Raw genomic sequence first — 27678 nt, 5'->3', positions numbered from 1 at the left:
CTCCCCAGTGTTACATTATTTGGAAGTGAATCTCGGACATGTCATGTACCTGTGAATGGATGTTATGAACTACATGTGTCCCTTCCAACATCACACACTGAGGCCTGGACCCCCAGTGTGCTAGGAATAGGAGATAGGCCTTTGGAAAGTCCTTAGGGCTAGATGAGGTCAGGGAGGTGGGCGCTTTATTATGGGATTAGGTGAGGAAGAGTGAGGTGATATCTCGCCCTTGAACCAAGGAAGGACCACCTGAGGATAATAGCAAGGAAGTGGCCATCTGCAATCTGTGACTCAGGCCCTCACCAGAAACCGAATATACTGACACCTTGATCTCTGGCTTCTTGGCCTACAGAGCTATGAGAAAATAAATTTCTATTTATTTTTTTTTTCATAGGGTCTTTAAGGGAGAAAAAGATTATGTTTTCTAAGCCACCCAGTCTATGGTATTTTTTTATTTTTATTTTTAAATTTCTTTTTCGTTCATGGTATTTTAAAATTACACCTAACGTTTCTTTCTTCTTCTTCTTCTTTTTTTGTTTTGTTTTGTTTTGTTTTTGAGACAGAGTTTCCCTCCTGTTACCCAGGCTGGGGTGCAACCTCTACCTCTCAGGTTTAAGCATTTGTCCTGCCTCAGCTTCCCAGGTAGATGGGATTACAGGCAAGTGCCACCATGCCTGGCTAATTTTTTTCTGTTTTTAGTAGAGACAGGGTTTCACCATGTTGGCCAGGCTGGTTTCGAACTCCTCATCTTGGGTGATCCTCCTGCCTTGCCCTCCCAAAGTGCTGGCATTACAGATGTGAGCCACCATGCCCGGCACTAAAATGTTCCTTAATACCAAATATTTAGTGTTTAAATTTCCAGTGTGTGGTTTTGTCTATTTTTAAAACTTTAGTATTAGTATCCAAATACAGTTTTTAGAGAAATACCTTTAAGACTTAAAATTTTCATGTTCCTTCCATCTCTTTTTTTTTCTTTATGACTTGATGAACCTGGCTGGTTTGTCCTGAAGAGGTCCCACTGCCTAGACTTTGGTAGTTGGAACTTGGAGGCTGGGTCAGCTTCAGGCTGGATTTTTTGTCGGCAGGACTGTTTCACAGGTGGTGGTGTTCTTCCAGCAGGTGCGTAATGGCTGATTGCCTCTCCTTTTGTAAATCGGCAGCCATTTATTCTCACATCACTAATTCCGTTAAGGTTGCAAAATAATATTCTCACTCCCCTATTTATTTTTCATTTATTAGCTGCAATACTTCCGTAAAAAGTATGTGTGTATACATATATACACACGTATGTGCACAAATTTATAGTTGTTGGCTACCCAGTGGCACAGTGAGGCGTCCTATGCCTGATTCTTTCCCTTTACATAGCCATTTTAAAGATGAGTTGGTTCACTAGCATCCTTCCGAAGTGAAGAGTTGGCATTCTTTTTGTTGTTGGTTTCATGTGGCTGTAAAGTGTATCATTATGAATGTACTGGATGTGTTTCAGCCCTCTGCATTGTTGCCTTATTGGTGTGAAGGTTGGCCAGGGAGCGTCTCCCTTTGGCCAGGGAGAGTCACTTTCATGTTGGCGTCTAAGATATAGGTGTCTTAGTCGGATTCTTTCCTATCTAGCATGACAAGATGTTCTGGGCTTATTTTGTACATTTAATGCTCTGATATGCACTCAGCAATTGCCAAGGAGCCCTGATTCCTTTTAGTGAAAAATAGTATTTCAAGACCATAGTCTGCAAGCTTGGGCTTCTAGTTGCTGTGAGGCCTTTTCAATGTACAGAGCTAGGAATTTTTTTTTTTTTTTTTTTTTGAGACAGGGTCTTACTCTGTCACCCATGCCGTAGTGCAATGGCATGATCTCGGCTCACTGCAACCTCTGCCTCCCTGCAGCCTCTACCTCCCGGGTTCAGGAGATTCTTGTGCCTCAGTGTCCTGAGTAGTGAGTAGCTAGGATTGCAGGTGCGTGCTACCACACCTGACTGACTAGTTTTTGTATTTTTGGTAGGGACGAGGTTTCATCATGTTGGCCAGGCTGGTCTCAAACTCCTGACCTCAGGTGATCCACTTGCCTCAGCCTCCCAAAGTGTTGGGATTATAGGCGTGAGCCACCGCACTGGCCTAGGAATTGTTCTTTGTTTTTAGTGTTTTTAAGATAAAATACATCATAAGTTCACTCTTTTTGATTAAAACTCAAGGCTGCAGAGTTTTAATTAACAGCTCCATCTTCTATGTTTTCTTTTTTCCACACTGAAAATCCCAAATCTCATGGGTATTTGAGGAGGACAGAGTTAGAGGTTCTCAAGCTTATGCTGCTTCAGTCACCTGGAGGGCTCCTGCACACACAGATGGCTGGATCCATTCCCTGTTTCTGAATGAGCAGGGCTGGGTGGGACCTGAGAACAAGCATTTCTAACAAATGCCCAGAAGGGCCGGTGCTGCAGGGCCAGGGGCCACTGAATAGAGCATCACAGGATTGCGCAGTTGCTTTATCCTGCATTACGCAGCCTCTGGATAACACCATTAACTCCACCATCAACAGTTGGACTAGTGAACACTGATCTAGAACTGTTTCTGGCAATTCTTCTTGGCATTGGGATATATCCCACAGGGAATGAGCTGTCAGTTACTGCAGTTTTAAAGTTACTTGTCATAGTTCCTCTCTCTGAGATTATACCACTTAATGTATGTGTATGCATTTAGGTTCACTTGTTTTATTTTTCCTGATTATTTTTAGGGAAAACCTTAAGAAAACTAATTGCTTTATAATTATGTAAAATATTTACTTCCAAAATTGAATCTACAAAATGAGTTCTATTTCAAGAAATCTTGTGTACGTTCTGTCCTCTCCATGCTAACCTCCTGACTTCCTAAGTATTCAATCTCAGTTTGTTATGGTTTATCTTTCTGTATAAAAAACATTCAAACATATTTGTATTTCCCTTTCTTAGCGAAGACATTGCCAGCTGCAGACACTGTTCTCACCTCACTTTCTCCCGGACTCCGCTCCCCACTAGGAGTATGTTGACAGCATTCTCGAAGTCCATGATGTAGATGTACTGTGGTTTACTTTGCTAGTCCCTTGGTGGAATTTGAGTTGTTTTGTCTTTGATTATTTCCGGTAGTTGCGCACAGATAGTCTGTCTGTAACTTTTCTGATGGACGTGTTGGGGTGGAGCCCTGCAGGAGGGGTTGCTGGGCTAAGGTAAATGGTGATGTCACTGTGCTGTATGCTGCCATAGCGCCCTCCTTAATGGTTGCACCATCGGGAAACTGCCTTTAGGCCTCACTGAGAAGGCTGTCCTGGTACAGAGGCTGTGGTGAAGGGGAAGTCTGGGGAAAGAGCAGTTTGGGAACCCTTCTGTCTAAAGCGTTAAGGCATTAGGGAGCCACGAACAGGCAGGATCTCTTTGTAACTTATAAATATAGTACTGTGGTTCAAACTGCTACAGTAATGCTATGTTTATATTAAAAATGTATAGACTATTAAAGGCTGATTCCTCAGTGTTCTTATGTTTAGATGCGTTTTTCCGGTCTTTGTTTTTAAACTCTTGAATTTTAAGTTTAATCTCTGAGAGCTAGAGAAGGCAACTTGTTTCCTTGATTAGAAGAGTTCATTCAACAATTTAGCATTCTTGGCCTGTGTGTTCTTGTCTTTTAAGTTAAAACAGCAAAAGACTTTGGGGCATTCTGTCTGGTGACTAGTCTTTATGTGTAGCAGTTCCTCTTCTGCGAATTTCCACAGCAGAAAACTTGATGAACACTAATGTATGGGTTTTCTTTTGATCCCACCTACAGAGTGTAGTATTGTCATATAGACTGGTGCTGGGAGAAAGAACAGCAGAGGGCGTGTGTGTGTGTGTGGGGTATGTGTGTGTGTGTGTGTGTGTGTGTGTGTGGTTTGTGTGTGTGTGGTGTATGTGTGGGGTGTGTGTGTGGTGTATGCGTGTGTGGGGTTTGTGTGTGGTGTGTGTGTAATAGAGGGCGTGTGTGTGTGTGTGTGTGGGCTGTGTGTGTGTGGGGTGTGTGTGTGTGTGGTGTATGTGTGTGGGGTGTGTGTGTAATGGCGTGTGTGTGTGGTGTATGTGTGGGGTGTGTGTGTGGTGTATGTGTGTGTGGAGTGTGTGTGTGGGGTGTGTGTGTAATAGAGGGCGTGCGTGTGTGTGTGATGTATGTGTGTGTGGGGTGTGTGTGTGGTGTATGTGTGGGGGGGTGTATGTGTGTGGGGATGTGTGTGTGTGGTGTATGTGTGTGTGTGTGTGGTGTATGTGTGTGGGGGGGTGTGTGTGGGGTGTGTGTAATAGAGGGCATGTGTGTGTGGTTGTGTGTGTGTGTGTGGTGTGTGTGTGGGGGGTGTGTGTGGGGGGTATGTGTGATAGAGGGCGTGTGTGTGTGTGGTTGTGTGTGTGTGGTGTGTGTGGGGGGGTGTGTGTGTGGTGTGTGTGTGGGTGTGTGTGTGGGGGGGGGGGTGCTGTGTAAGAGGGACGGTAGAGACCACAGGACAGGAAGCACCTGGAGGAGAGCCAGGCCGAATGGGCGTAATGTTAAGCCAGCAGTGAAATGGCAGGGGGTACTGGGTACTTTAAACTTGACCTTTAGACTTGGAGGTGTAGAACCCGTGGGAGGGTTCATTTGCTGTACTTCTCAAATCTGTGCCTTCTAATGAAGGAAGGACAGTGTCTATGCTAGAAGTGTGGAGTCAGTTGCCTCGTCATTTTAGGGGATAGACTGAACCTTGCTTTCTACCTAGAGAATCTGGATAACATCTGGATCCTTTTTTATGCTTTCTCATTGACCTTCACTCCCTGCCCCCACCTCCAAACGCAGAGGCCTTTCACGGACAGATGCTGTGGGAGGAGTGCTGGGGGGGCTTCCATACCCACGATTATGCATTTGATGTTAGTTTTTGCCATGAAAGAGCTCCCAATCTGAAGCATTAATTTTCATTATTGCCTCGACATCATACACGAATTACAGCAGATCTACTTTATGCATTGTTGAACAGGCTGAGATGACTTCCCAGTTTGTGACCTTGGATTTTTTTTATCGTCCATTTGAAAGCCTGTTTTACCAAAAGCCATTGAGGAGAAATTAATGAATGTATGGTCTGTGGACAAGCACATAGGTTCTTAGGCTTGAAGACAATGCCCTCTCTAACCCATTGCTTTCAAACAAGAATGAACTGCCTAACAGTGGATTGCAGCTTTCTTTTTTTAATAGGCTTAAAGAATCGTTATTTCTGGAAAACTTTCTGTAAAGCAAATCTTAGCTAAATTACACATTTCCTTTGACTTTTTTTGTTCAGAAATAGAATCATAGAACTTTGCTTGGAGGGGCCTTAATATTAGCTCCTCTCCAGTTCTAGTCCAGTCACTCCACTGCTTTTAGTCGCCGCTGGAAGGTGTTCCAGCCTCGGATTGAGGGCCTCCAGATGTGGGACACTTTCTGTCATTCTTTACCCCTCCACCCCAGGTTCTTCTTTCTCAGCCCATGGCACTCCTGGGTTGAGCTAAACCATCGCTCTGTCTTTCCCACCCGTTAGTGCTCTGCGGCCTAAGAAGCCCTGCAGAATAAAGCCAGCCTTTTAAACCATGGCAGCCTAGCAGAGGGCTGAGGACAGTGCCTTCCTAACGGGTCGAAACACTGCCAGTGTCTTCAGCAATTTACGAACAGGTGAGAGATGCATTTTATTAGAAAACTTTCTGCTACCCTTACCAAGATTATACTAAAGAATTTGAAGAGAAATTGTAATGTATCAGAGTATCAACAAATATTCAGACTCTTTATGTCAAGATTTTTTTTCTTCAACATAAATCTCCAAATAAAAATATTGACTTTGAAAATACACAGTGTCAAGTATTTAGGAGAGTGACAAACGCGACTGAACATTCTGTTTTTCTTTGCCAGTCTCTCATGGTTATAACTTCCTGATCCTTTGATACTTTTGTGATCAGTAAGACTGTCACAGCTTTGCATGTTCAAGAATTGGTACAATAAAAAAGATTGTCATATGTAAAATTTTTGGTGCCACAGAAGAAGTAGTGCTCAAATATAAATCAGGGCAATTTGCTTCTGTAGGAGGGTTCGTCGCACAGATGGAGCAGTGGTGAGCGCACACCTGGACGAAGAGGGGAAGGGGTTCTTACTCCTGACACAGGTCGCCCCTGCTGATGTGTTGTTCCTCTGTTGCCTACGGTTAGACTGAACAGTCTAGACTAACCTTGATTGGCTATTTTAAAGAGAGAAGGGGTACAAGTTGGAGTGGCAGGGTGGGTAGTTTGGTGGGAAGGATGGTTACAGGTAGGTCAGAGCAGGTTGCTAGGGGTGACCTAGGTCTAAGCAGGTGACCGGAGCAGCTGACTGGAGCCAGGTGACCAGGATGACTCAGGACGGAGCAGGGGACCAGACCAGCTCTGATTACAACTGGTGGAAAAGGTTGTTTACTGAAACTACAAGGAAGTTAAACTTTAACATGGAGGATGAAGAACTGAACATACTGACACGCTGATTCTTAAAAGAGAAACCTGGGGTTCACTGCATCTAAGACGGTGACAGAGATGTTCACTCTGTACACAGAAGGCATTTTGGAATTCGTATTTTCAGCCAACCTTGTTGTTGTTGTTATTTTGAGACGGAGTCTTGCTCTGTTGCCCAGGCTAGAGTGCAGTGGTATGATTTCGGCTCACTGCAACCTCCGCCTCCTGGATTCAAGCAGTTCTTAGCCACAGCCTCCCGAGTAGCTGGGATTACAGGCGTCTGCCACTATGCCTGGCTAATTTTTTGTATTTTTAGTAAAGACGGAGTTTCACCGTCTTGGCCAGGCTGGTCTTGAACTCCTGACCTCGTAATTCACCCGCTCAGCCTCCCAAAGTGCTAGTATTATAGGTGTGAGCCATCATGCCCAGCCAAGCCAACCATTGTTAAAACAACTGCTGCAGAATAAGTGGTAAACTTCATAGAATTAAGAAGTTGGGAAGGAGTGCAGAGCAGTATTAAGTCCCAAGCCAGGCTACCTGGTTTCAAATCCCAGCCTTGGTGCTCATTTGCTTGACCTTGGGCCAATTAGGGGAGTTATTGGTGCTTTGGGTTCAGAGTGTGCACAAAGTGCCATCTAGAGGGACAGTAAACAGGTACCTTCTCTTGACTTCTGTTAACTAGCAACTTTTCTCTGACCCTAATGTGATGGTATTTGGTGATGGGGCCTTGGGGAGGTGATTAGGTCATGTGAGTGGAGTCCCCATAAAAGGGGTTAGTGCCCTTATAAAAGAGGGCCCCAGAGATCTCACTTGCCCCTTCCACCATGTGAAGGCACTGGATCTGCTGAAGCATTGATATCAGACCTGCAGTCTCCAGAGATGGTAAATACACGTCAGCTGTTAATAAGCCATCCTAGGTTTATTGTATTTTGTTATGGCAGCCTAACAGACTGACATTGAGTTGATTGAAATGTAACCTGTTACACTGAATCACTGAAGTCATCTTTTTGAATTCTTTCCCCCGCCACGTTTCTTACTTGCTTTGAACATAAAAGGTTTTGAATTACACAAGTAATACATGAATGTGTGCTTGTAAAAATTTCGGGGAATACAGTAATAATTCAGGAAATAGCTAAGGCCTGTGTTAGTCATCTGATTGCATGTAACAGAAAATCCAGTTACAACTGCATAAATAATAAGAAAACGGATTGCTTAATGTAATCAGACCCCAGAGCCCTGCCCCCCTTTCTGGGGATTCTGCAAACTGGGCCTTCCTCAGCCTGGGGGCCTGTCGCGGGGTCCGGGCAGCACCCTCCACAGAGTGCCCGTGCCCCTCTGCATGGCTGCTGCTTGCCATTCTCTCTGTATGTCTCTTCCCATTCAGGGGCTCCAGTGCCTGCTGTTCAGCCAGGGTGATGCTGTACACCCATGCGCTCTGGGGATCTGCACACCCAGCTCCCTGACCTGCTGTACCCCCTTGTCTGCCTGACTTATCTCCCTGTCTCCCGAGTTGGCACAGAACCGCTGGTGGGTGTGGAGAAGCACAGGGAAAGGGGTGTGGGGTGTGTGCAGTGAAGTGGTATTTTGAGTTGCTCTTATACATTATTTTCATAGGTCTCCTCTATCACCAAAAAAAGGAGATCCTACTTATTGAAATAAATGGCCTGAGTTGACTGTTTTAATAAATAGCCTCTTACGTTAGAATAGTAATCTTGGTGACTTTCTGAACAGGGTTTTCTGAATGTGGGCACATGAATCTCAAGCCCCGTTTTGGCTCTTAGTAGCTGCCTTATTAACAACCGAATTCTCACTGGTTTGGCTCATGCCTCTGTTGCTGTGGGATTAAAATGAAAAATCGTCTGCAGGAAGGTGCTCTGTCTTGCAGTTCAGCCCTCAGAGCCCTAGTGACTTTTCTGCTTAATGGTCAGGTTATTTCAGGAAACTACAAAGTCTGTGTTGTTAATTTAATTACCTTCTGCATGAGCCAAGATTGAATTCTTTTGGGCTCTTACACTTAAGTTCTTTCCCGTCTTTCATGTGCTGTTTCTCCATACCCCATTTTCAAACGCATCTCTAATTTCATAAGACTTGATGTGAAGATTTAAGAGTATATTCAAATAATGCTTGTGTATGCTGAGAAAATTCACAATCAATGCAGAGCTTCAGTGGGTTGGAATTTGGCCTTCAGATCTACCTCAGGGCACTATCTTAGTGTGCTAGGGCTGCCATCACAGATTCACACAGTCTGGATGGCTTAGCAGAAATGCATTGCGTCACAGCTCTGGAGACCAGGTCTAGGCATTGGCAGTGTGGGCCTCTGTGTCCTCCTGTCTGTGTGACCAAATCTCTGATAAAGACACCAGGCAGTTGGATTAGGGCCCATTCTGAAGACCTCATTTTGACTGAACTGCCTTATCAGCTTTGAAGATCTTATCTCCACATGCTTCTGAGGTACTGGAGGTTAGGCCTTCAACAGGTAGATGTTTGTGGCACACAGTTCAGCCCGTAACAGGTAACTGAGGTCAGATGGTCACAGGTCAGATCCCTACTTAAGTCAGATGACACTGCCACGGGTGGGTGTGCTGCTGGACCGGACATCTCCAGGTGAACACAGTGTGCGACGGATGCGAGAGACGTTGCTGCTTGGTAATCTCCTTTTGGATAAGTCTTAGTGTACAGCAGGGCTCGCCGGGGAGAAGAGCTTAGAGCGGGTGTCGGAGGCAGTTCCTCTTCTACTTTGTATGGATGTTACTTGTGTACTGACGTGAAGTAACTATACTGCAAGGACAGTGTAAGAGAGTGAGACCATGTGTGTGTGTGTGTGTGTGTGTGTGTGTGTGTGTATGTAGTTTCACGTAGAAAACCAAGTGGAAGAGGAGAAAGCTTCCATTAGTTGACTGACTTTCCACTTAGCAAAGAGTAATTGTTTTTTATATATTAATCTTGGAACTGTTTAACAAAACAACAGAAATTGGTAGTCAAAGTTAAGAAACCAGAAGCTAACTAAAGATTTTCTTCTTTTATTGATTTTTTATTTTTTTGAGGCAGAGTTTTGCTCTTGTTGCCCAGACTGGAGTGCAATGGCGCGATCTCAGCTCACTGCAACCTCTCCTCCTGGGTCCAAGCAATTCTCCTGCCTCAGCCTCCCCAGTAGCTGGGATTATGGGCATAAACCAGCATGCCCAGCTAATTTTGTATTTTTAGTAGAGACAGGGTTTCTCCATGTTGGTCAGGCTGGTCTGGAACTCCCGACCTCAGGTGATCCACCCACCTCAGCCTCCCAAAGTGTTGGGATTACCGGTGTGAGCCACCATGCCTGGCCTCTTTTATTGATTTCTAAGATGACTACCAAATAAATGAACAAGATGAAAAGTGGCAAGTTCAAACATAAGCATTGTTTTTGTGTTAACAAAATGTAGTAATAGTCCCTTTGTAGCCACTGTGTGCCATGCCTTGTTTGAGGTGACTGACTGTGTTAACTCATTTAATCCTCACCGCCGCCCCTCTGTCTGAGCTCTTCTCATTTTCCCATTTCCCTTGTCCTGGAGGCACAGGAGGGGTAAACGGTCTCCCAGGTGTAGTCAGCTGGTCAGTGATGGCACTGAGATGGGGACCAGGCAGTGAGGCTGCCAGCGCCCTGCCCACTCACCATGCCATCTGCCCAGAAATGTCATTACCCTTTCCCAGTGACTTGATATCAGTATATGAGTTTCAGGAGGCTTTTTATTTTTAGGTTCTTGATAGCAAAATAAGCAGATGTGTTAATGGCACACATCAATTCCCAGTGATTTCTTAAAGGTCAATATACAAGCAATTTGGAAAATGGTTTTACTAAACTGAAGAGGATCCTCTGAGTATAAGAATTTTAGTCATCTATATTAAAAGGTTCTTTTTTAGTTTAAGTGTAATACAGTTATCATTTTATGAGAACAAAATGTATTTTTCATTTCTATGAAAGTGAAGATAAAAGAGCTGAACTAACACTGAGCGTGCAGTGTAAAGCCAGCTGGAGTCTGGACTCGTGTCTGTCACCGTCAGATCTGTGCTCTGAGCACATCGGCCTTCAAAGCTGACTTTCCTCATCTGTGAATTGGGGTCGTGTTTGTGCCTTTCCTCCCAGGAGTCATGAGGAGGACAGAATGAGAGGGTGCCTGGCAGGTGCCCCATGTAATATTTGCACATGGGGAGTCACCTATAAATTGTGAGTCCTTCTGGCATTTGGTTGAACATTGAGCTGATTTTGGTGAAGTTTGGTTTCCTTTTCTGCATGGATTTTTGGCTGTCTGGGGTAAAGTGGGGCTGTGGAACGCAGCTCTGGCTGAGATAGAGCTGGCTGTCTCTCTCTTTAGCTTTGGGTCCTTGGGGCAAGTTACTCTCCTTCTCTGATCCCCATTTTTTTTGTGGAGAAAATTACACCCACCCCATGGAGATACCATGAGGGTTCAGTTTTACCACATCGGCCCCACGCTGGGTTTTCCTGAGATTTGTTACATAGAGGCACAGATACAGAAGAGTCTTGGAATATCATTTTACTAAGCATAAAATGGTCTAAAAATACCAACTTCATAAACTCTAGAGCCCATTTTACTTGTATTCACCTAAAAATGTGGTAACTGAATTTCTCTTTCTTCCCTTTATAGGTGCTGGAGATCAGAATTTATTTACCTCTGTTTATCCAACGCTCTCTCAGCAGCTTCCAAGAGAACCGATGGAATGGAGAAGGTATGGGTTGTGTGTTTTTTGGCTGTATTCCTCTCTTCATTTATTTTGTTTTTTGAGATGGAGTCTAGCTCTGTCCCCCAGGCCGGAGTGCAGTGGCGAGATCTCGGCTCACTGCAACCTCAGCCTCCCGGTTTCAAGTGATTCTCCTGCCTCAGCCTCCCGAGTAGCTGGGATCACAGGTGCGTGCCACCACGCTGGGCTAAATTTTGTATTTGTAGTAGAGATGGGGTTTCGCTCTGTTTGCCAGGCTGGTCTCAAACTCTTGACCTCGTGCCCCCCTCTTCATTTTTTTTTTAAAAGTACATTTTTAAGTAAGTATATGTTGTTCAGACATTTATGTGAACAAGCGAAGTAGCACGAGTTAAAAGCCTCCGTTCTAAAGAAACAAGAGTGACCTCACGTAATCTGGTACCTTGATCTTTTAACTTCCCAGTCTCCAGAACTATGAGCACAATAACCTTCTCTTGCTTATCATTTACCCAGCCTGTGATACTCTTGTTATAGCAGCAGACAGCAGACTAAGACATGGATGTGTATGTGTTGGTGGGGGTGAGAGGGTAGAGAGGGAGAGAGAGAAAACCTTTTCAGTCAGTACTCTTTGTGTTGAAGCATGTATCTTGGCTGGGCACAGGGGCTCACACCTTTAATCCCAGCACTTTGGGAGTTTGAGGCAGGTGGATCACCTGAGGTCAGGAGTTCGAGACCAGTCTGGCTAAGGTGGTGAAACCCTGTCTCTTCTAAAAATACAAAATTAGCTGGGTATGATGGAGCATGCCTGTAATTCCAGCTACTTGGGAGGCTGATGCAGGAGAATTGCTTGAACCCAGGAGGCAGAGGTTGGAGTTTTATTAATTTATTAAATAAAATAAAATAGTAAGTATTTATTACTTTGATAAAAAGCATAAATTTAAAATTAATTGATTGGATCTAGGAAATGAAAATTGAAACGGTTTACCAGATGTGCTGAGCAAGCTGTATAACTGAAAAGCAGATTAGTGAGCTGCAAGAATTGAGCTTAGAGGAGATGAGTGCTAAGAGCAGGAGCGGGAGAGCGTGGAAGAAGAGCCGGCCCTGGAGGATGACTTGAGCAGCCCCAGGATCTGGCTGAGTGGCGTTTCAGAAGGAGAGTGGAGGGAACAGAGGGCAGGTGACATTGGAAGAACGGCTGTCAAGATTCTTCCAGAAGGGCGTCAGGATGCTGCAGGAACCTGGTGAATATCAAGGAGAATGAAGAAAAGAAAGCAAACAGAAAACCACGCCAGGGAATCAGAAGAGGAAGAAGAACCAAACACAGAGTTTCTAACAGCACTGTTTACACTGCAACACAAACTACGTTTACGGGCAGCCCCCCATAGTCCTGGGGGAAAATGCCCAGACCCTAGAATTCTTTATCATTCACAGTGTCATCCAGAGTGAAGACAGTGTCACAGCTTCCCACCCTGAGGGCCTTGCGTCAGCCACTGGTGCTGAGAAGTTTTTCCTCTAGGCCTCCGGGCGGCCGTGTTGGGCCCAGGATGGCTGGGGTTTCTGCTCCATTGCTTCATGTGCAGAAAGCCATTCATGTCTACCGCAGAGTCCCATTCAGTTACCATGTTCACTGCTTGTCCTGATGTGGAGATAGGTGCACTGAAGTGAATAAAAGTATTTTCAGACATCTGTGAGATCAGAAACCTCGCCATCCTCTGAGTAATTAAAGGATGTATCCCAGCATGAAGGAAAATGAACCCAGAGACCCAGGGTAAAAGCAGTGTCTGCTAGCAACATGACATGTTTTGCTGAAGTTAAGATGTCACTTAAAAAAAAAATCTAAAATTTCAGATGTGTGTGAAGCAGAACAGAGAGAAGGGAGGATAGACTTCAACTTTAGTCTTTGTAATAAACCTTATGTTACATGCTAAGAATTAAAGTGCAGTCAATGGTAGAATAGAAATACATGGTAAGACTTTCAAACTGGCAGAGAGGAAAGATGGAAAAGAAAACTTGATTAATCTCCCAGAGGACAGGGACAAATAGAGCTGGCAAATAGGAAATGCACATATTTGAGCATCAGCGTAATCACATTAATGATGGTTGGTTTTAACTTAGTAAACACAGCATCCTTAGATTGGATAAAAAAATAAAATTCAGCTATAACATTCAGAAGAGACGCAGCTGCTAGGAGTGAGAAGAACAGGTGTGGCATGGAGATCCGTGCCGTGCGTTCACTTTTAGAAGCATCATTAGGTCGTCACCGAGAGCCTTGGAGGAGATGCAGGGCTTGTGGGATTTCTTGATGATGGCTTCTTTCTTCTCGGGTTGAGAATATAATAGAGGCTTATACTGCTGTATTATTTGTGCTCTGCAAACAAAAATCTGTTATCTTACACCAAGTAATTTTGTTTCTTGGATAAAATACAAGTTCCAAAAATACTAATGCAGCCCTAAAGCTTTCATAAGTTAAAGCTGCACTTTGGACATTTGGGACACATTTTTCTTCTTTTATGGTGGCATAATTATAGATTCAGTTACAGTAAAACCCATTGTTAAGTCTGTAGTAGCCCTGGTTAAATGGAATACTTGGATGAATGTATTACTGTGCCTGTATCCTTGAGGAAAATGAAAGATTTTATGGAAATAGAGCTTTGACATGTACATGTGAACTCTGTTTAAAATAATTCATAGAGTGATTTTGAACAGAATAGCGTAGTTACGATTTGGGGTCAGTATATACGCTGTGAACTCATGGATGCGATGACGTTATTTGTTGTTCTGTGTGCCCTCTTCTGATGAATGTTGTTCAGTTGTTTTCAGTGACTTCAAACAACTGTTTACAGGTCCTATGGCCGGGCTCCCAAGATGATTCACCTGGAGTCTAACTTTGTTCAGTTCAAAGAGGAGCTTCTGCCCAAAGAAGGAAACAAAGCTCTGCTCACGTTTCCTTTCCTCCATATTTACTGGACAGAGTGCTGTGTAAGTATCAGGGAGAGGAGGCAGTGCAGTGGGATGGGGTTGAAAATTGATGGCACTTGGCTTTGTGAAGGCAGCTGGCATTTTTCCAATGTTCTTTTTCATGTACTGTGTTTGGGTCGTCCCTTCATTCCTGGGCCAAGTGTTGGGGGGTTGCTGTTGCATGTTTGCGCCTGGGTCCGGCATGCTGTGCTCACTTTGGCCCCCAGCACAGGCCTGTTCCTGTGTCTCGAGTCTTATGAGCTATCTCCCTCTTCCCCGTGGCTGCTAGGCGTAGCCTGAGCTACGTGTTGTTCTCGTGACACCCATGTTCCTATCCTGGCTCCGTTGTCCTTGGTTATCTGTGTTCTCTCTTCTGCCTGCATATGACCCTGAGGCCAGGACCATGTCCTTCCCCGCTGTTGCCCTGCCTGGGCAGGAGGTGCCCCGTGGCTCTCCGTGGAACCAGTGGGTGTCAGTGCCGCGACCGCCACAGCCTGCATTTGTATTTTCCAGTTGTGTGTTCATGAATCTAGAAAGAACCTTTTCCTTCTTGACGCACTTCTCCTGTTGTGAACCAATAGAAGGTGCTGTGGGGCATTTCTTCCTGTGTATTTTGACTTAAATAAAGCACGATTTAGCAGCATAGAAAATATGTGGATTATGACGCCCCATGGCATTGTGGCCTCCACCTGAGGCACGGAGGGAGCTGTTTGTGATTGGAGACAGGAACTGTAAGTCTGCACCCGGTTTTCCTCAGACTTCCCCTCAGGCACCCCTTCTCTGCTGACTTTGCTCTGCCTCCTTTCCCAGAGGCGCCATGCAGGTGGGGCTTATCCCCAGCAGCAAGTGAGGACACACAGGAGGTATCTTCCACCAGGGAAGCCTGCCAGAGACCCTGTGCCCAGGGTTTTCATTGGGCGGTTCCTTAGGCCACCTCTGCCTGGCGTGCACTGACATCCCACGGTTCCAGAAAGCGGGCGTTTACCATAAACTGCGCTGAGGGCACCGAAGGTGCAGGCCTGCTGAGCTCCTCTTACCACAAGGGCTGGGGGCCCTCTCCCGGTCCAGGTTCCCAGAGGCAGCCCAGGGCCAGCCCCGTGAGCAGCCCCGAGAAGGATGCTGTCCCTGGCCTTCAGTGCCAGCTCTTCTCTCCATAAGCCCTGGTTGGTAATGTTGGATTCAGTCACTCCTTTCAGGAGTTGCTCTGGTTCTCCCTGGTGCAGGGCTGTTGTCCCTTTGTGATCAGTAAGCCGTCTCTAGGGAGCCACTTGGCCCACGTAAGTGTCCTGCCCCTCACCATGCGGCAGTCTTTCCTGAGCCTGTCTTTACCAAGGGTGCTGACCTTTCCACCCACCTCCGTCAGCCCATCTGGGGAGTGTCCATGGGGCTTTCTGTTCAGGCAGCAGTCAGAGCAGTCACCTTTGCTTGTTCTGATGCTCACGTTGTCCCAGATTTGGCCATCAAGAGTCATTTCAGGCTGGCTCCTGTGTTCTTTAGAGCACTTTCTAATCATTTGTGGCATACCAAGATGTTTTAGGTTCTGGGATTTCATTGCCCTTGTGCTGGCATCAGCTGTGTCTCCACAGAGACCTGGTTCCTCTGGCAGGGCGTGCTCGCTGCCGTGGGGGCGTGGCTCCTTCCGCACCCTTTCAGCGGACGGAGCTGATGGGATGATACTGATGCCTCTGACGTTCCAACCTGGAGGGCTCTTTCTTGCCCCTGTCTCGTTTATTTCTGCTCTCAACAACATCGACACGTTTATGTATTTGCTCCGCGCTACAGTATGTGTAGGCTACACGCATGCCACAGCTAGGAACAAGCCTGCTGAGAAAAGCTCCAGTTTTGTGCAGCTAAACGTCTCCTTTTGGACAGTGTATATCATAGTGTGTGTTAACGTCTCCCTCAGCTTCATCCTTTTCAAGGTTTTCGTAATTACTCTTGCTGTTTAACTTAGGTATTTTTGTGGTGATCAAACTAAATTTATACATTCCCATGTGTAGAACTAACATATCCGAGATGTGAGACGTGCTCAGGAACAAGGGACGTCTTTCCTTTGTGCAGGTCTACTTCTGTGTTTACAGTTTACTTTGTTAGAGATTTTTTAAATTCTTTTTTTTTTTTTTTTTTTTTAAGACAGGGTCTTGTTCTGTCACTCAGCCTGGAGTGCAGTGGCAGGTTCCTGGGTCACGTAGCCTTGACCTGCTGGGCTCAGTGATTCTCCTACCTCAGCCTCTTGAGTAGTTGAGACTACAGGGATGTGCCACCATGCCCAGCTACTTTTTTGTGTGTTTTTTTGTAGAGATGGGGTTTCACCATGTTACACAGGCTGGCCTTGAACTAGGTTCAAGGCATCCACCTCCTTCTACCTCCCAAAGTGCTAGGATGGCGGGTGTGAGCCACAGTGCCTGGCTGATTTTTTTTTCCCCCTGAGACAGGATCTCACTGTCATCCAGACTGTAGTGCAGTGGTGTGATCTTGGTTCACTACAACCTCCACCCCTCTAGGCTGAAGCCATCTTCCCACCTCATCCTCTCAAGTAGCTGGGAACACATCTAGCTTTTTTTTTTCTTGTATTTTTAGTAGAGACGGGATCTTACCATGCTGCCCAGGCCGATCTCAAACTCCTGGCCTCAAGCAGGCTTCCTGTCTCAGCCTCCTGAAGTGCTGGGACTACAGGCGTGATGGTTCAATATTGAACTATATTTGCATTCCTGATATAAGTCCCACTTAGACATATTCTTATTTTCTTAATGTGGTGTTGGAGTCTGCCACTTAAATTTTATTTAGGAGTTTTTGCATCTATAATTCACAAGTGGCGAAGTGGTGGATCAGTAACTTTTGTTTTAGGCTATTTCTTTTTTAAGCGGAGTCTCTGTTGCCCAGGCTGGAGTGCAGTGGCATGATCTCGGCTCACTGCAACCTCCGCCATCTAGGTTCAAGCAATTCTTCTGCCTCAGCCTCCCGAGAAGCTGGGACTACAGGCACACGCCACCATGCCTGGCTAAATTTTGTATTTTTAGTAGAGATGGGGTTTCACCATATTGGCCAGGCTGGTCTCAAACTCCTGACCTTGTGATCTGCCTGCCTTGGCCTTCGTAATTGTTGGGATTACAGGCGTGAGCCGCCTCGCCTGGCCTTATGCTCTCTTTATGAGGTTTAGGTATTGATGTTCTACTTAATTCATTAAAAATTTTGAAGTTTTCACTTACTTTCTGTTTCTGAAGTAATTTATGTAGCACTGGAGCTACCTGATCTCTAAGGTTTGATGGAATTTGGGAAACTAGCTGGGCCAGGTACTTTTTTGTATTTCTTTGATGAAATTTGGTCTGTTTCAGCCATTTGTTAATTTTGATAAACTACATTTTTCTTGGAAATTACATATTTCAGTTAAGTTTTAAAATTGATTTTCATCGAGGTATACAAAGTGGTCTTTTTTTTTTTTTTTTTTTTTTGACTTTTAAATTGTCCTGTCAGTAGTTATTTTCTCATCATGATTTCTTTTTTATTTTTTGGAGACTGAGTCTCGCTCTGTCACTCAGGCTGGAATGCAGTGGCACGATCTTGGCTCACTGCAACCTCTGCCTCCCAGGTCCAAGTGATTCTCCTGCCTAAGCCTCCCAGTAGCTGGGCTTACAGGTGCCCGCCTCTACGTCTGACTGAGTTCTGTATTTTTAGTAGGGAGGGGACTTCACCATCTTGGCCAGGCTGGTCTTGCACTCCTGATTTCAGATGATCTCCCAAAGTGCTGGGATTACAGACGTGAACCACTGTGCTCTGCCCCCATCATTATTTCTTATTTTGTGCATTTGTGCTGCTTCTTTTTCTTCCTTGATTAAATTAGCTAGTTCGATTTCCTCCTACCAGCAGAGAACCAGGATTTTAATGTATTCATCTGATTTAGTGTTTGTTTTAGAATATTTATCGGTTTTCTACCTCATTTTCTACTTTTATTTTTATTATTTCCTTTTTGTTTTCTCATGGTTTACTTTGTTCATTTTCTACTTTTTGGGAGTTTGAAATGCATTTACTTTCATTCTTAAAATTTTATTGATACAGGTCTTTAAAGTTATGAATTTTTCTCTGGTTACTACTTTAAGTGTATCCCATCGTTTTACCATTTTTCAGAAATTCTTTATTTTTGATTTGTATTTCCCTTTCACTAAATAGTTGTTTAGCAGAAAGCTTTTTACTTTCCAGGGGAAAAAAATATTTAAAAAATTTTTGTTTAGAAATTTCTAGCTTTATTGCATTGTGGTAAGAAAGTGTTTATATCTCTGCTTTATAAAACTTATTTTAAAAACTTTATAAATTTGACTATTACGATCAGTTTTTGTGGACATTTCATGAGTGTCTGAGAATGTATTTTCTGTTTCCAGATTGTAATGTGAAATATTGATCTGTAAGACCTGTCTTGCTGCTTGTGTTGTTTAGGTTATTTGTATTTTAACTTTTGCCCATTTGGCCTATCCTTAACTGACAGTGGTGTGGTAAAGTCTTCTGTTGTTGCTGTGTTTCTGTTTCTCTTGCGTCTCCTGTATTTTCTGTTTTGTATGAGTGGTTGGTGTATTATTTGGTGCTTAGGTATTTAAAACTATTGCACTTTTTATGGACTGAAATACGTCATTTACAGAACGGCTTTTGGGTAGTGTATCTTGCTTAGGGAGGCCTTGTCTGTCTGAAGATAGCTGATTTTCTGTATTTTCTTTTAATAATTTTGTAATTGATATTTATATTAGGACCTGTATAGTAGTTTCGAGTTATTTTTATGTGAGTAGGAGCTGTGGGGGTTGAGGGTCTAATTTTATTGTCTGAATGCATAGCAAATTGGCCTAACACCATTTCATAATAGTATGTCTTTTCTCCACTTCCTGGCAATGTCACCTTTTTTTTTTTTCTTTTTTATTATGTCACCTTTTTTTTTTTTTTTTTTTTTTTTTTTTGAGACGGAGTTTCGCTCTTGTTACCCAGGCTGGAGTGCAATGGCGCGATCTCGGCTCACCGCAACCTCTGCCTCCTGGGTTCAAGCAATTCTCCTGCCTCAGCCTCCCGAGCTGGGATTACAGGCAGGCGCCACCACGCCCAGCTAATTTTTGTATTTTTAGTAGAGACGGGGTTTCACCATGTTGACCAGGATGGTCTAGATCTCTTGACCTCGTGATCCACCCGCCTCGGCCTCCCAAAGTGCTGGGATTACAGGCTTGAGCCACCGCGCCCGGCTATGTCACCTTTTTTTAAAACCAGCATCCTGTATGCACAATATTCTGGACACTGTGATTCTATTGATCATTGTCTGTCCTGTGCCAGAATCAGACTTTTAATTATTATACTTTTATAATATGTATCAGTATCTTTCTTTTAAAATAAACCTTGTGGCTGTCTACCTACATTTTCCCTTCCACACGTCGTGTGTCCAAATTTATTTTCTGAAGATGGCTGTAGCAGCATACCCATCCCACGTGCTCCTCCCTATGTGACAGTGACTTCCCTCTGTTGAAAGGCTGGGCCTGTGTTTCCTTCAGTTGAATCTGGGTGAGCCTCTGACTGGGGCAGAAGCAACACTGTGATACTGGAGATGAAGTAATAAAAGATAATATGTCTTCTACTGGATTCTCTCGGGATGCTTGTTCTTAGAGCCCAGCCACCATGCCGTGAGGAAGCTGAGCAGCCTTGTGGGAAGGAAGGCTACCCAGAGGTGTTCAGCCTGTCCCAGCTGAGTCCTGCTGTGTGTGTTTTAGCGTCCAGCCTCCACGTACCGCTGATGCCAGGTGGAGCAGAGACCTGGGTCCCCACCATATCCTCTGTAGATTGTAGATCCGTGAGCAAAAGAAAGTTTTCAGTCACTACAGTGTGGAGTGGCTTGTTACACCGCAGGAGATAAATGGGATATCCATTGAAAAAGAGAAAGTTGGAGGCATTTTGATGAGGATTGCCTTGACTAAGTTGTTAATTCATTTGAGAAGAACTTTAATCATGAGTCATCTTGAATCAGGGAACATGGTATACATGTTTTTCCATTGTTTATGACTTTTTTCCTGCCCTTTCATTTCATAAAAGTTTTACATTTTTATTGTTAGCTATAGCTTTTGTGGCCATTTGGAATGAGACTTTTTTACCTTAAAATTGCATTCTAAGAGAGAGCCTGTTTCTTTTTTCAGTCTTATTATCATCCGTTTAAAAAAGGAGTAAGTTGATAATATTTGGGGTATTAGATTTAAAAGTAAAACTCTTTGTCGTGTTATTTGAGCAGTTGCTTTAGGATTTATGGAGTACATCTCACTCGCCATATTCTTCCTTCAGGTGACACTGCATTACCTGGCGCGTGCTGTTAGAACTTTGTGAACTTCGTGTCGTTTACTTTCCTTTTCTCCCTCCCAGCCTTTGTTATTATTGCCATACATTTTCTATATGTGTTAAAATCCCATAGTGCATTGTTAATATTTTTGCCTTAAATAGTTATGCCTCGGAGAGATTAAAAGTAGAAAAATAGGTCTTTTTTTTTTTTCTTTTTCTTTTGTGGCGGAGTCTAACTCTGTCACCCAGGCTGCAGTGTAGTAGTAAGATCTCAGCCCATTGCAACCTCTACCTTCCAGGTTCAAGTGACTCCTCTGCCTCAGCTTCCCAAGTAGCTGGGGTTACAGGCACCCGCCACCATGCCCAGCTAAATTTTTGTGTTTTTAGTAGAGACTAGTTTCGCCATGTTGGCCAGGCTGGTCTTGAACTCCTGACCTCAGGTGATGCGCCCGCCTGGGCTTCCCCAGGCGCTGGGATGACAAGTGTGAGGCATGGCGCGTGTGGACCCCTGAGTTGCCGTTTCCTTTGCTGTGTCTCTTCCTTTGCGCAGATCCAGGTTCTCCTCTGACCTGGATGTCCTTCTGGCTGAGGGTTACTGTCACCTTGCTTGTCATGCAGGTCTGTTTGATAAGTTCTTTTGGCTTTTGTACGTTGAGAAATTCTAGTTTGACAGTTTTTTTTTTCCCTTTTAGAACTTGAAGATGTTTCACATCTTTTGGCTTCTGTTGTTTCTCATGATAAATCTTTCAGTATTGTTTTTGTTATTTCGCATATAAAGGGACTTTTTTTCTTTGCATTTTAAGTTTTTTTTTTCTTTTTTCTTTTTTCTTTTTTTGGAGACGGAGTTTCGCTCTTGTTACCCAGGCTGGAGTGCAATGGTGTGATCTCGGCTCACTGCAACCTCCGCCTCCTGGGTTCAGGCAATTCTCCTGCCTCAGCCTCCCGAGTAGCTGGGATTACAGGCACGAACCACCATGCCCAGCTAATTTTTTGTATTTTTAGTAGAGACGGGGTTTCACCACGTTGACCAGGATGGTCTCGATCTCTTGACCTCGTGATCCACCCACCTCGACCTGCCAAAGTGCTGGGATTACAGGCTTGAGCCACCGCGCCCGGCCTAGGTTTTTTTTTTCTTTATGTTGGTTTTTAACAGTTTGATGATGGTATGCTTTGGTGCAGATTTCTTCATATTTCTTGTGCTTGGGGTTTTGGGGTTTATAGTTTTATTTATTTATTTATTTATTGGGATATGGCCTTTATTGAGCCTATCCACCAGAGTGGAAATAATGTCTGTATAAAATTAGATGTTTGCTATTATAACTTCTGCATCACAATTAAAATCCAAACAGTTTTTTTTAAAAACAATCAAAACCTACTACTTCAGATTCAATAGCTTCGTTGAAGCCACAGTAAACTTCAATATGGTTAAGACTTAAATGCAGAAATCTTGTTGGTTGGAAAGCTAGTTAAACTTCCAGCTTGCTCAAATAGAATTACAAAATGGCAAAATTGAGTTTTTCACAGAGGTGCAGTCTACTGTAATCAGTAGCACTGGGCACTGGTAGAGTGTTTGGAGTCCTGAGGGAGCAAGGGAGTCCAGGCTTCCTTTAGACAGTTTTCTGTTACACTTTCTCCCCGTCAGAGATGTGTGGGTGTGTGGAATGACACCGCCACTAGCAGCTGTAGCCTTGATAAGAGAATCCAACTCTTCAGATCTGTCAGTAGCAAGTTGCAAGTGACTAGGAGTCACACACTTGACCTTTAAGTCTTCTGATGCATTTCCTGCCAGTTCAGGTACCTTTGCGGTGAGGCACTCCAGGGTGGCTGCATGTACACCATGTGCACAGTGGCAGTTGTGCCCACATGTCCAGGACTGGTGGTCCTGGATTTCAGTTGTTGATAATACGGCCCACTGGGAACTGCAAGCTGGCTCTCTGCAAGCAGGAAACAGCCTTTGTCTTGGCCTTTCTGGAGCCCTTCCCAGCCTTAACAGCTAGCCATTTTGGATTCTGCTGAAGCTCAAGCAAGGAAGGCAGAGAACGGGCTGCTTGGACCCATGGTGAGATCCCACCACCCACCCCTTCGTCGCACCACGATTCAGGCTGCCTGGGTTATAGTTTTGATGTAGTTTAGAACATTTTTCTTTTTTGAGACAGGGTGCTACACTGTCACTCAGGCTGGAGTGCAGTGGTGCAAGCTCGTCTCAGCACAACCTCCACCTCCTGAGTTCAAGCGATTCTTGTGCTTCAGCCTCCCGTGTAGTTGGAATTATACCCGCACTATCATACCCGGCTAATTTTTGTATTTTGAGTAGAGATGGGGTTTTGCCATGTTGGCCAGGCTGGTCTCAAACTCCTGGCCTCAAGTGATCCCAGAGTGCTGGGATTCTAGGCATGAGCCACAGCTTGTGGACTGATGTAGAACATTTTTGGTCGTTATTTCCTCAGATGTTTTTTCTTCCGCTCCCTCTTCTGGGGACTCTATATATATGCATGCTGCTTGAAGTTCCATAACTCACTGATAATCTGGTTTTTTTTTTTTAGTCCTTTTTCGTGGTGTTTCATTTGGGTCCTTGCTGCTGCCCTGTCTTCATGCTAACCTTTTCTTCTGCAGTGTCTAATCAGCTCTTGTTTCACTTAGTATATTTTTCATTTTAGATGTTGAGGTTTTCGTCTCTAAAAGTTCCATATGGGTCTTTTTCTTAAGTATCTTCCATGTGCCTGCTTCGCTTCAGTCCTCTACCTTCTTCAACACGTGAAATAGCTAAGTGACAGTAGTTACTGTAACTCTTTCAGTTGCTCTGTCATTGCTGGGGCTATGTCTCTTGATTGATTTTTTTCCCTTTTGGATATAGCCTTATGATTTGATGGGTCTGGAGCAGTGGTCAGTCCAGGACAAATCATTCCTTCCAGCCGAGGCCAGCTGGCCGTGAGTTCCTCTGCTTCTCCAGACCGGCCCTTGCGGACCGCCCTGTGTGAGTGCTGAGCATGGGCGCCTCTGATGGTGTCTGCGGGTTTTGTTCCAGCTCTGGGTGGTTCCCGTACGCACTTACTCGTCAGTTCCCTGTGGAATACTCGAGGGCCCTGTGCAGTCTCCAGGACTCTCTGGTACCTCTCCTCTCCTGAACACAGTCCTAGGAAGTGTAGCTGTCCTGATCTCCCCAGACTCAGCTCTGTGTCCTCAACTCAGGAAGTCGGCCGAGCTTCTGCTTCATACCTGGAGGGCTTGCTGGGCTTGTTTCCCATCTCTAAGGGTTGCGGGGAGGAATCATTGTCCTTTGTTCCTCTGTGTCCATGGTCTTGAAAACCAGTGATTCGTGTTCCTTGGTTCTTGGTGTTGTGTGTGTGGTTTTTGAAATTTTGTTTTGAGACAGAGTCTCGCTCTGTTACCCAGGCTGGAGTGCAGTAGTAGGATCTCGGCTCACTGCAACCTCCACCTCCCAGATTCTCCTGCCTCAGCCTCCCGAGTAGCTGGGATTACAGGTGTGCATTACCACACCCAGGTAGTTTTTCATTTTTGGTAGAGATGGAATTTCAGCATGCTAGCCAGGCTGGTCTTGAACTCCTGATTTCAAGTGATCCACCTGCCTTGGCCTCCAAAGTGCTGGGATTACAGGCGTGAGCCACTGCGCCTGCTCTGTGTGTGTGTGTGTGTGTGTGTGTGTGTGTGTGGTGGCAGGGGGTGGGGTTGGTTTTATTTCGTTTGTTTTGTTTTGGTTCAGGCAGTGGTGTAATCCAGTCCTTGGATTACAGTCATCTTGGCTGGAAGCATTTCACTCATTGATTTGTAGTCTTTGATGGAGTATAATCTATTACTATCATAGTATTAATAATTAATATCATTGATTTGCAGATTGTTCTGAATTTGGCTTCTGTGGCCTCCTGAGATGTACTAATTCTTTGAGTACTCTTGAACACGGGGCATTCTGGGCTCATCCCCTTCGCTTGCTGCGTCTCAGGGCTCAGCCCTGGCTCCCTCCAGTGGGAAACTGTATTTAGAAATCAGGACCTGGAGCTGGGGAGGGCTTTGCTGGTGGGCTCTCAGTGGGCATGGGTGGAGAGCACATGTGTGCACCCACACATGTATGTGCACACGTTTACATCTGTTTCCATGTGTGGCTGCTTATGTATGTACATACACACGTATACATGTGAGCCCATTCCAGTCCAGCACTGCAAGGGTGATCCTGGCTTCCTCCCTTCACTACATGGAGGAGCCGGGCGCTGGTTCTCCTCCACATGCTTCTGATGGGAGGGATCACTCTGTGGATGACTGTCCTGTCACTGCTGCTCTGCTCCCAGCAGGCGGGTACTCGATCCTGCACTTGGCTGGCACTGTGCCTGTCACAGACTTCCTCCTCACTTCACTTGATCTGCAGTACCCTTATGAGGACATCCCTGTTTGGGTGTGCCCTTTGTGCCCTGCTTGGCCCCTGACACCCTGTGTCAGCCCCCAAATCCTTCATCATCTCCCTTGAGGCCTCACTTCTTGTTCTGTACTTCCCTCTACCTGGACACCTGGGTCTGGAGCAGTGGACACCCTCCCCACTGCTGAGCTCTGGTACCTGGGGGGGCCTACCGTCCTTGCCCCCTGTGGGCCTACCGTCCTTGCCCCCTGTGGGCCTTGATGCTCTGCCCTGGGCTACTGCCTCTGTCATGGAGCTGGAGCCTTCCCATCTGGCTCGGCTCTTGGGTTCTGCATGTGTTCCCCTCCCTGCTCTTGGGCTTTCTTACAGTGACTTTGTTTTCTTTAGAAACCCTTAGCCTCAGTGGCCCAGCGTCGTCCTCTTAAGAGTCACGGAGTCATTTTTATCATGTTGTTTTGTTTGCCCGCTGGGATGAGTGATAGGCTGTATCTTGCTAACCCGTTTTTCACAGAATTATGTGGAACTTCTTTGTACTCCCTCTGTCCTGCCTTATGCTCTGTGAGGTCTGTTCTGGAGAGTTCCTGCAAATTGACTAAGCAGATCTGCTCTAGTGTCCCCTCAAGGGATGTGGCAGCTCCCGCCTGGTCCTGGACGGCCTAGGGCCAGGACTCCTTCTGGGGCGGGGGTGGACAGGCGTCCAGGTGAAGGGCTCTTGGTGGCCCTGTAAGGGAAAGAGAGGCTTCTAGCAGCTCCTTGGTGGCTCACTTGTGACGTGTGGATGGGAGCAGCTGGGCGCTGTGCATCTCCTCTTGGGAGTAACAGGCTCTGGGCCCTGCCGGCCTTTTGGTTTTACTTCCAGGCATGGCACATTGGGGCTTCCGGCACAGAGCGGTTCACCAGTGCCGTAAAATCTATGCTTCGAGTCCCAGGAACTGCCGCTCTATGGAAAATGTACACTAGAGTATTAAGTTACTATTGGATATTTATTTGCAGAAAATTGAGTTTTCTAGATGGTTTTAATCTCAGGTTTTAAAGTAAAAAGTCTTTCCAGATTGTATATTTGTTTGAAATTTAAATCAGGATGTAGCGGTTTTTAAAATCAGGATACAAATGAGAAGTACTGCCTTTTGGAACTTTCTGTTTAGTTAATTAAACTAAAAGAGAAGCTGGATACAGAATTTAGGATTTAAGATTTTTTTTTAGAGATGGAGTCTTACTTTGTTTCCCAGGCCAGAGTGCAGTGGCACTATCTCGGCTCACTGCAACTTCCGCCTCCCAGTTCAAGCGATTCTCCTGCCTCAGCCTCCGCGAGTGGCTGGGACTACAGATGCACACCGCCATGCTTGGCTAATTCTTCCATTTTTAGCAGAGATGGGGTTTCACTCTGTTGACCAGGCTGGCCTTGAACTCCTGAGATAGGCAGTCTGCCCACTGTGGCCTCCCAAAGTGCTAGGATTACAGGCTTGAGCCACCACACGCGGCCAGCTTTGTGGAAACTCTTGATTTGCTACTATCTGCATGAGTGTTACTCAAGAGTGACTTCAAAGTTCAGAGAAATTAGGGCAGGACCGTGAGGAACTAGCAAAAGAGAAGGTACCGATTTGACGGTAGCTGTGAGTTACTGCTTCCACATCTTTTCAGTGCCTAACTTAGACATGAATTAAGTATCTTGGGTTTAGATTTTCTAAATCTCACTGGAATTGGACTCTACTGAGTGGAGTTGTGGAATAGAAGGGCGATGATAATTAATAACAGGGAAAGTGTCTGTTTTCCTGGTTCTTTCTGGAAGAGAACCAAGCTGAATGCCTTTGCATTTCTGCGGGAAGGGCCCTTTCTCTGGCAGGCATGCGCTTGGGCCGGAGTGAGAAGTGGGATTGATTTCTGGGACGACGCGGCTCTCTGCTGCCTGTCAGGAAGTAGAGCAGTGTCGCGGAAGCTGCACGTCACCTTCTTTCTGGGGCTTCACAGCTGTAGCTGCTTGCCTCTGACATGGCGTTTGCAGACTTGAGGTTGGGGTGGCTCTCGGGGGCACAGAGCTCAGGCTGTGGTGGAAGCTGCCAGGAGACTGGCCTGGGGTTCCTATGGGCAGTCCAGGCTGTGCCATGACCACCAGCTTGCCTCCTGAGAGCAGGGCACACCGCAGCAGGAATGCAGTCATGTGGTGCTTGGGCCCAGAGCTGTTGACCATAGTGGACCTGGGTTTTAAAGCCCTAACTTGGCCTAACAGATGGCATTGCTGTGGGCATCTCACTCAACCCTCTGACTCTCAGTCTCTTCTCTGGATTACTGGGACACTCACATTCCTTGGGGTTGTGAGAATTGGGGCCGTGCATGCCCATGTGCCGCGCTGAGCCTGACAGAGCCTGTCCACGGGCTTGCGAGGCCAATGGGCTTTGTGTTCAGCCTAAAACCCAAGGCTCTCCGGGTGCTTTCAAACCCTGCGGCCACTATAGGCTGTTATCAGGCACATTTTCTGTATGAACTAGAGGGAATTGCTTAACTTGCTTTCACAGTGACTTGTTTGTTTTTAGGATACTGAAGTGTATAAAGCTACAGTAAAAGATGACCTCACCAAGTGGCAGAATGTTCTGAAGGCTCACAGCTCTGTGGACTGGTTAATAGTGATAGTTGAAAATGATGCCAAGAAAAAAAACAAAACCAACATCCTTCCCCGAACCTCTATTGTGGACAAAATAAGAAATGATTTTTGTAATAAACAGAGTGACAGGTAAGTGTATCCTCAATTTTACCCCATTTGGTTAATACCTGACATGGTATGGATTGCCGGCTTCCTGGGTGGTAATGATACTTACTCAGTGATCTCAAGTGAGTGTCCGTGGGGTGCCGTAAGGGAGACCTGGTGCCTGTCCTTGTGGAGTTCCTGTTCAGGCAGCCCAGGGACTCTAA

At 45.4% G+C, this 27678-nt stretch overlaps 1 protein-coding gene and 1 pseudogene across 4 annotated transcripts in view; one reads left to right on the top strand and one right to left on the bottom strand.

Moving 5' to 3' along the window:
* The window catches only part of TRAPPC10 (trafficking protein particle complex subunit 10), a 92592-nt gene that overhangs the window by 8865 nt on the left and 56049 nt on the right, over nt 1–27678 (top strand). For 3 of the 4 annotated variants that reach the window (XM_039480443.2, XM_074389143.1, XM_074389145.1), the window contains 3 exons: nt 11105–11186; nt 14000–14135; nt 27303–27499. In XM_039480443.2, coding sequence (XP_039336377.2) covers nt 11105–11186; nt 14000–14135; nt 27303–27499 — 415 coding nt within the window. Of the gene's footprint in view, nt 1–5530; nt 5662–11104; nt 11187–13999; nt 14136–27302; nt 27500–27678 lie in introns of all 4 variants that reach the window. The other variant, XM_074389144.1, reaches the window with a different exon arrangement.
* On the bottom strand, nt 21889–26959 carry LOC120368455 (uncharacterized; annotated as a pseudogene).

The sequence above is a fragment of the Saimiri boliviensis genome, chromosome 18, assembly GCF_048565385.1.
Source record: "Saimiri boliviensis isolate mSaiBol1 chromosome 18, mSaiBol1.pri, whole genome shotgun sequence".
Lineage (NCBI taxonomy): Eukaryota > Metazoa > Chordata > Mammalia > Primates > Cebidae > Saimiri > Saimiri boliviensis.
The sequence above is the reverse complement of the archived record's forward strand: the minus strand, read 5'-3'. Positions and strand labels throughout refer to the sequence as shown.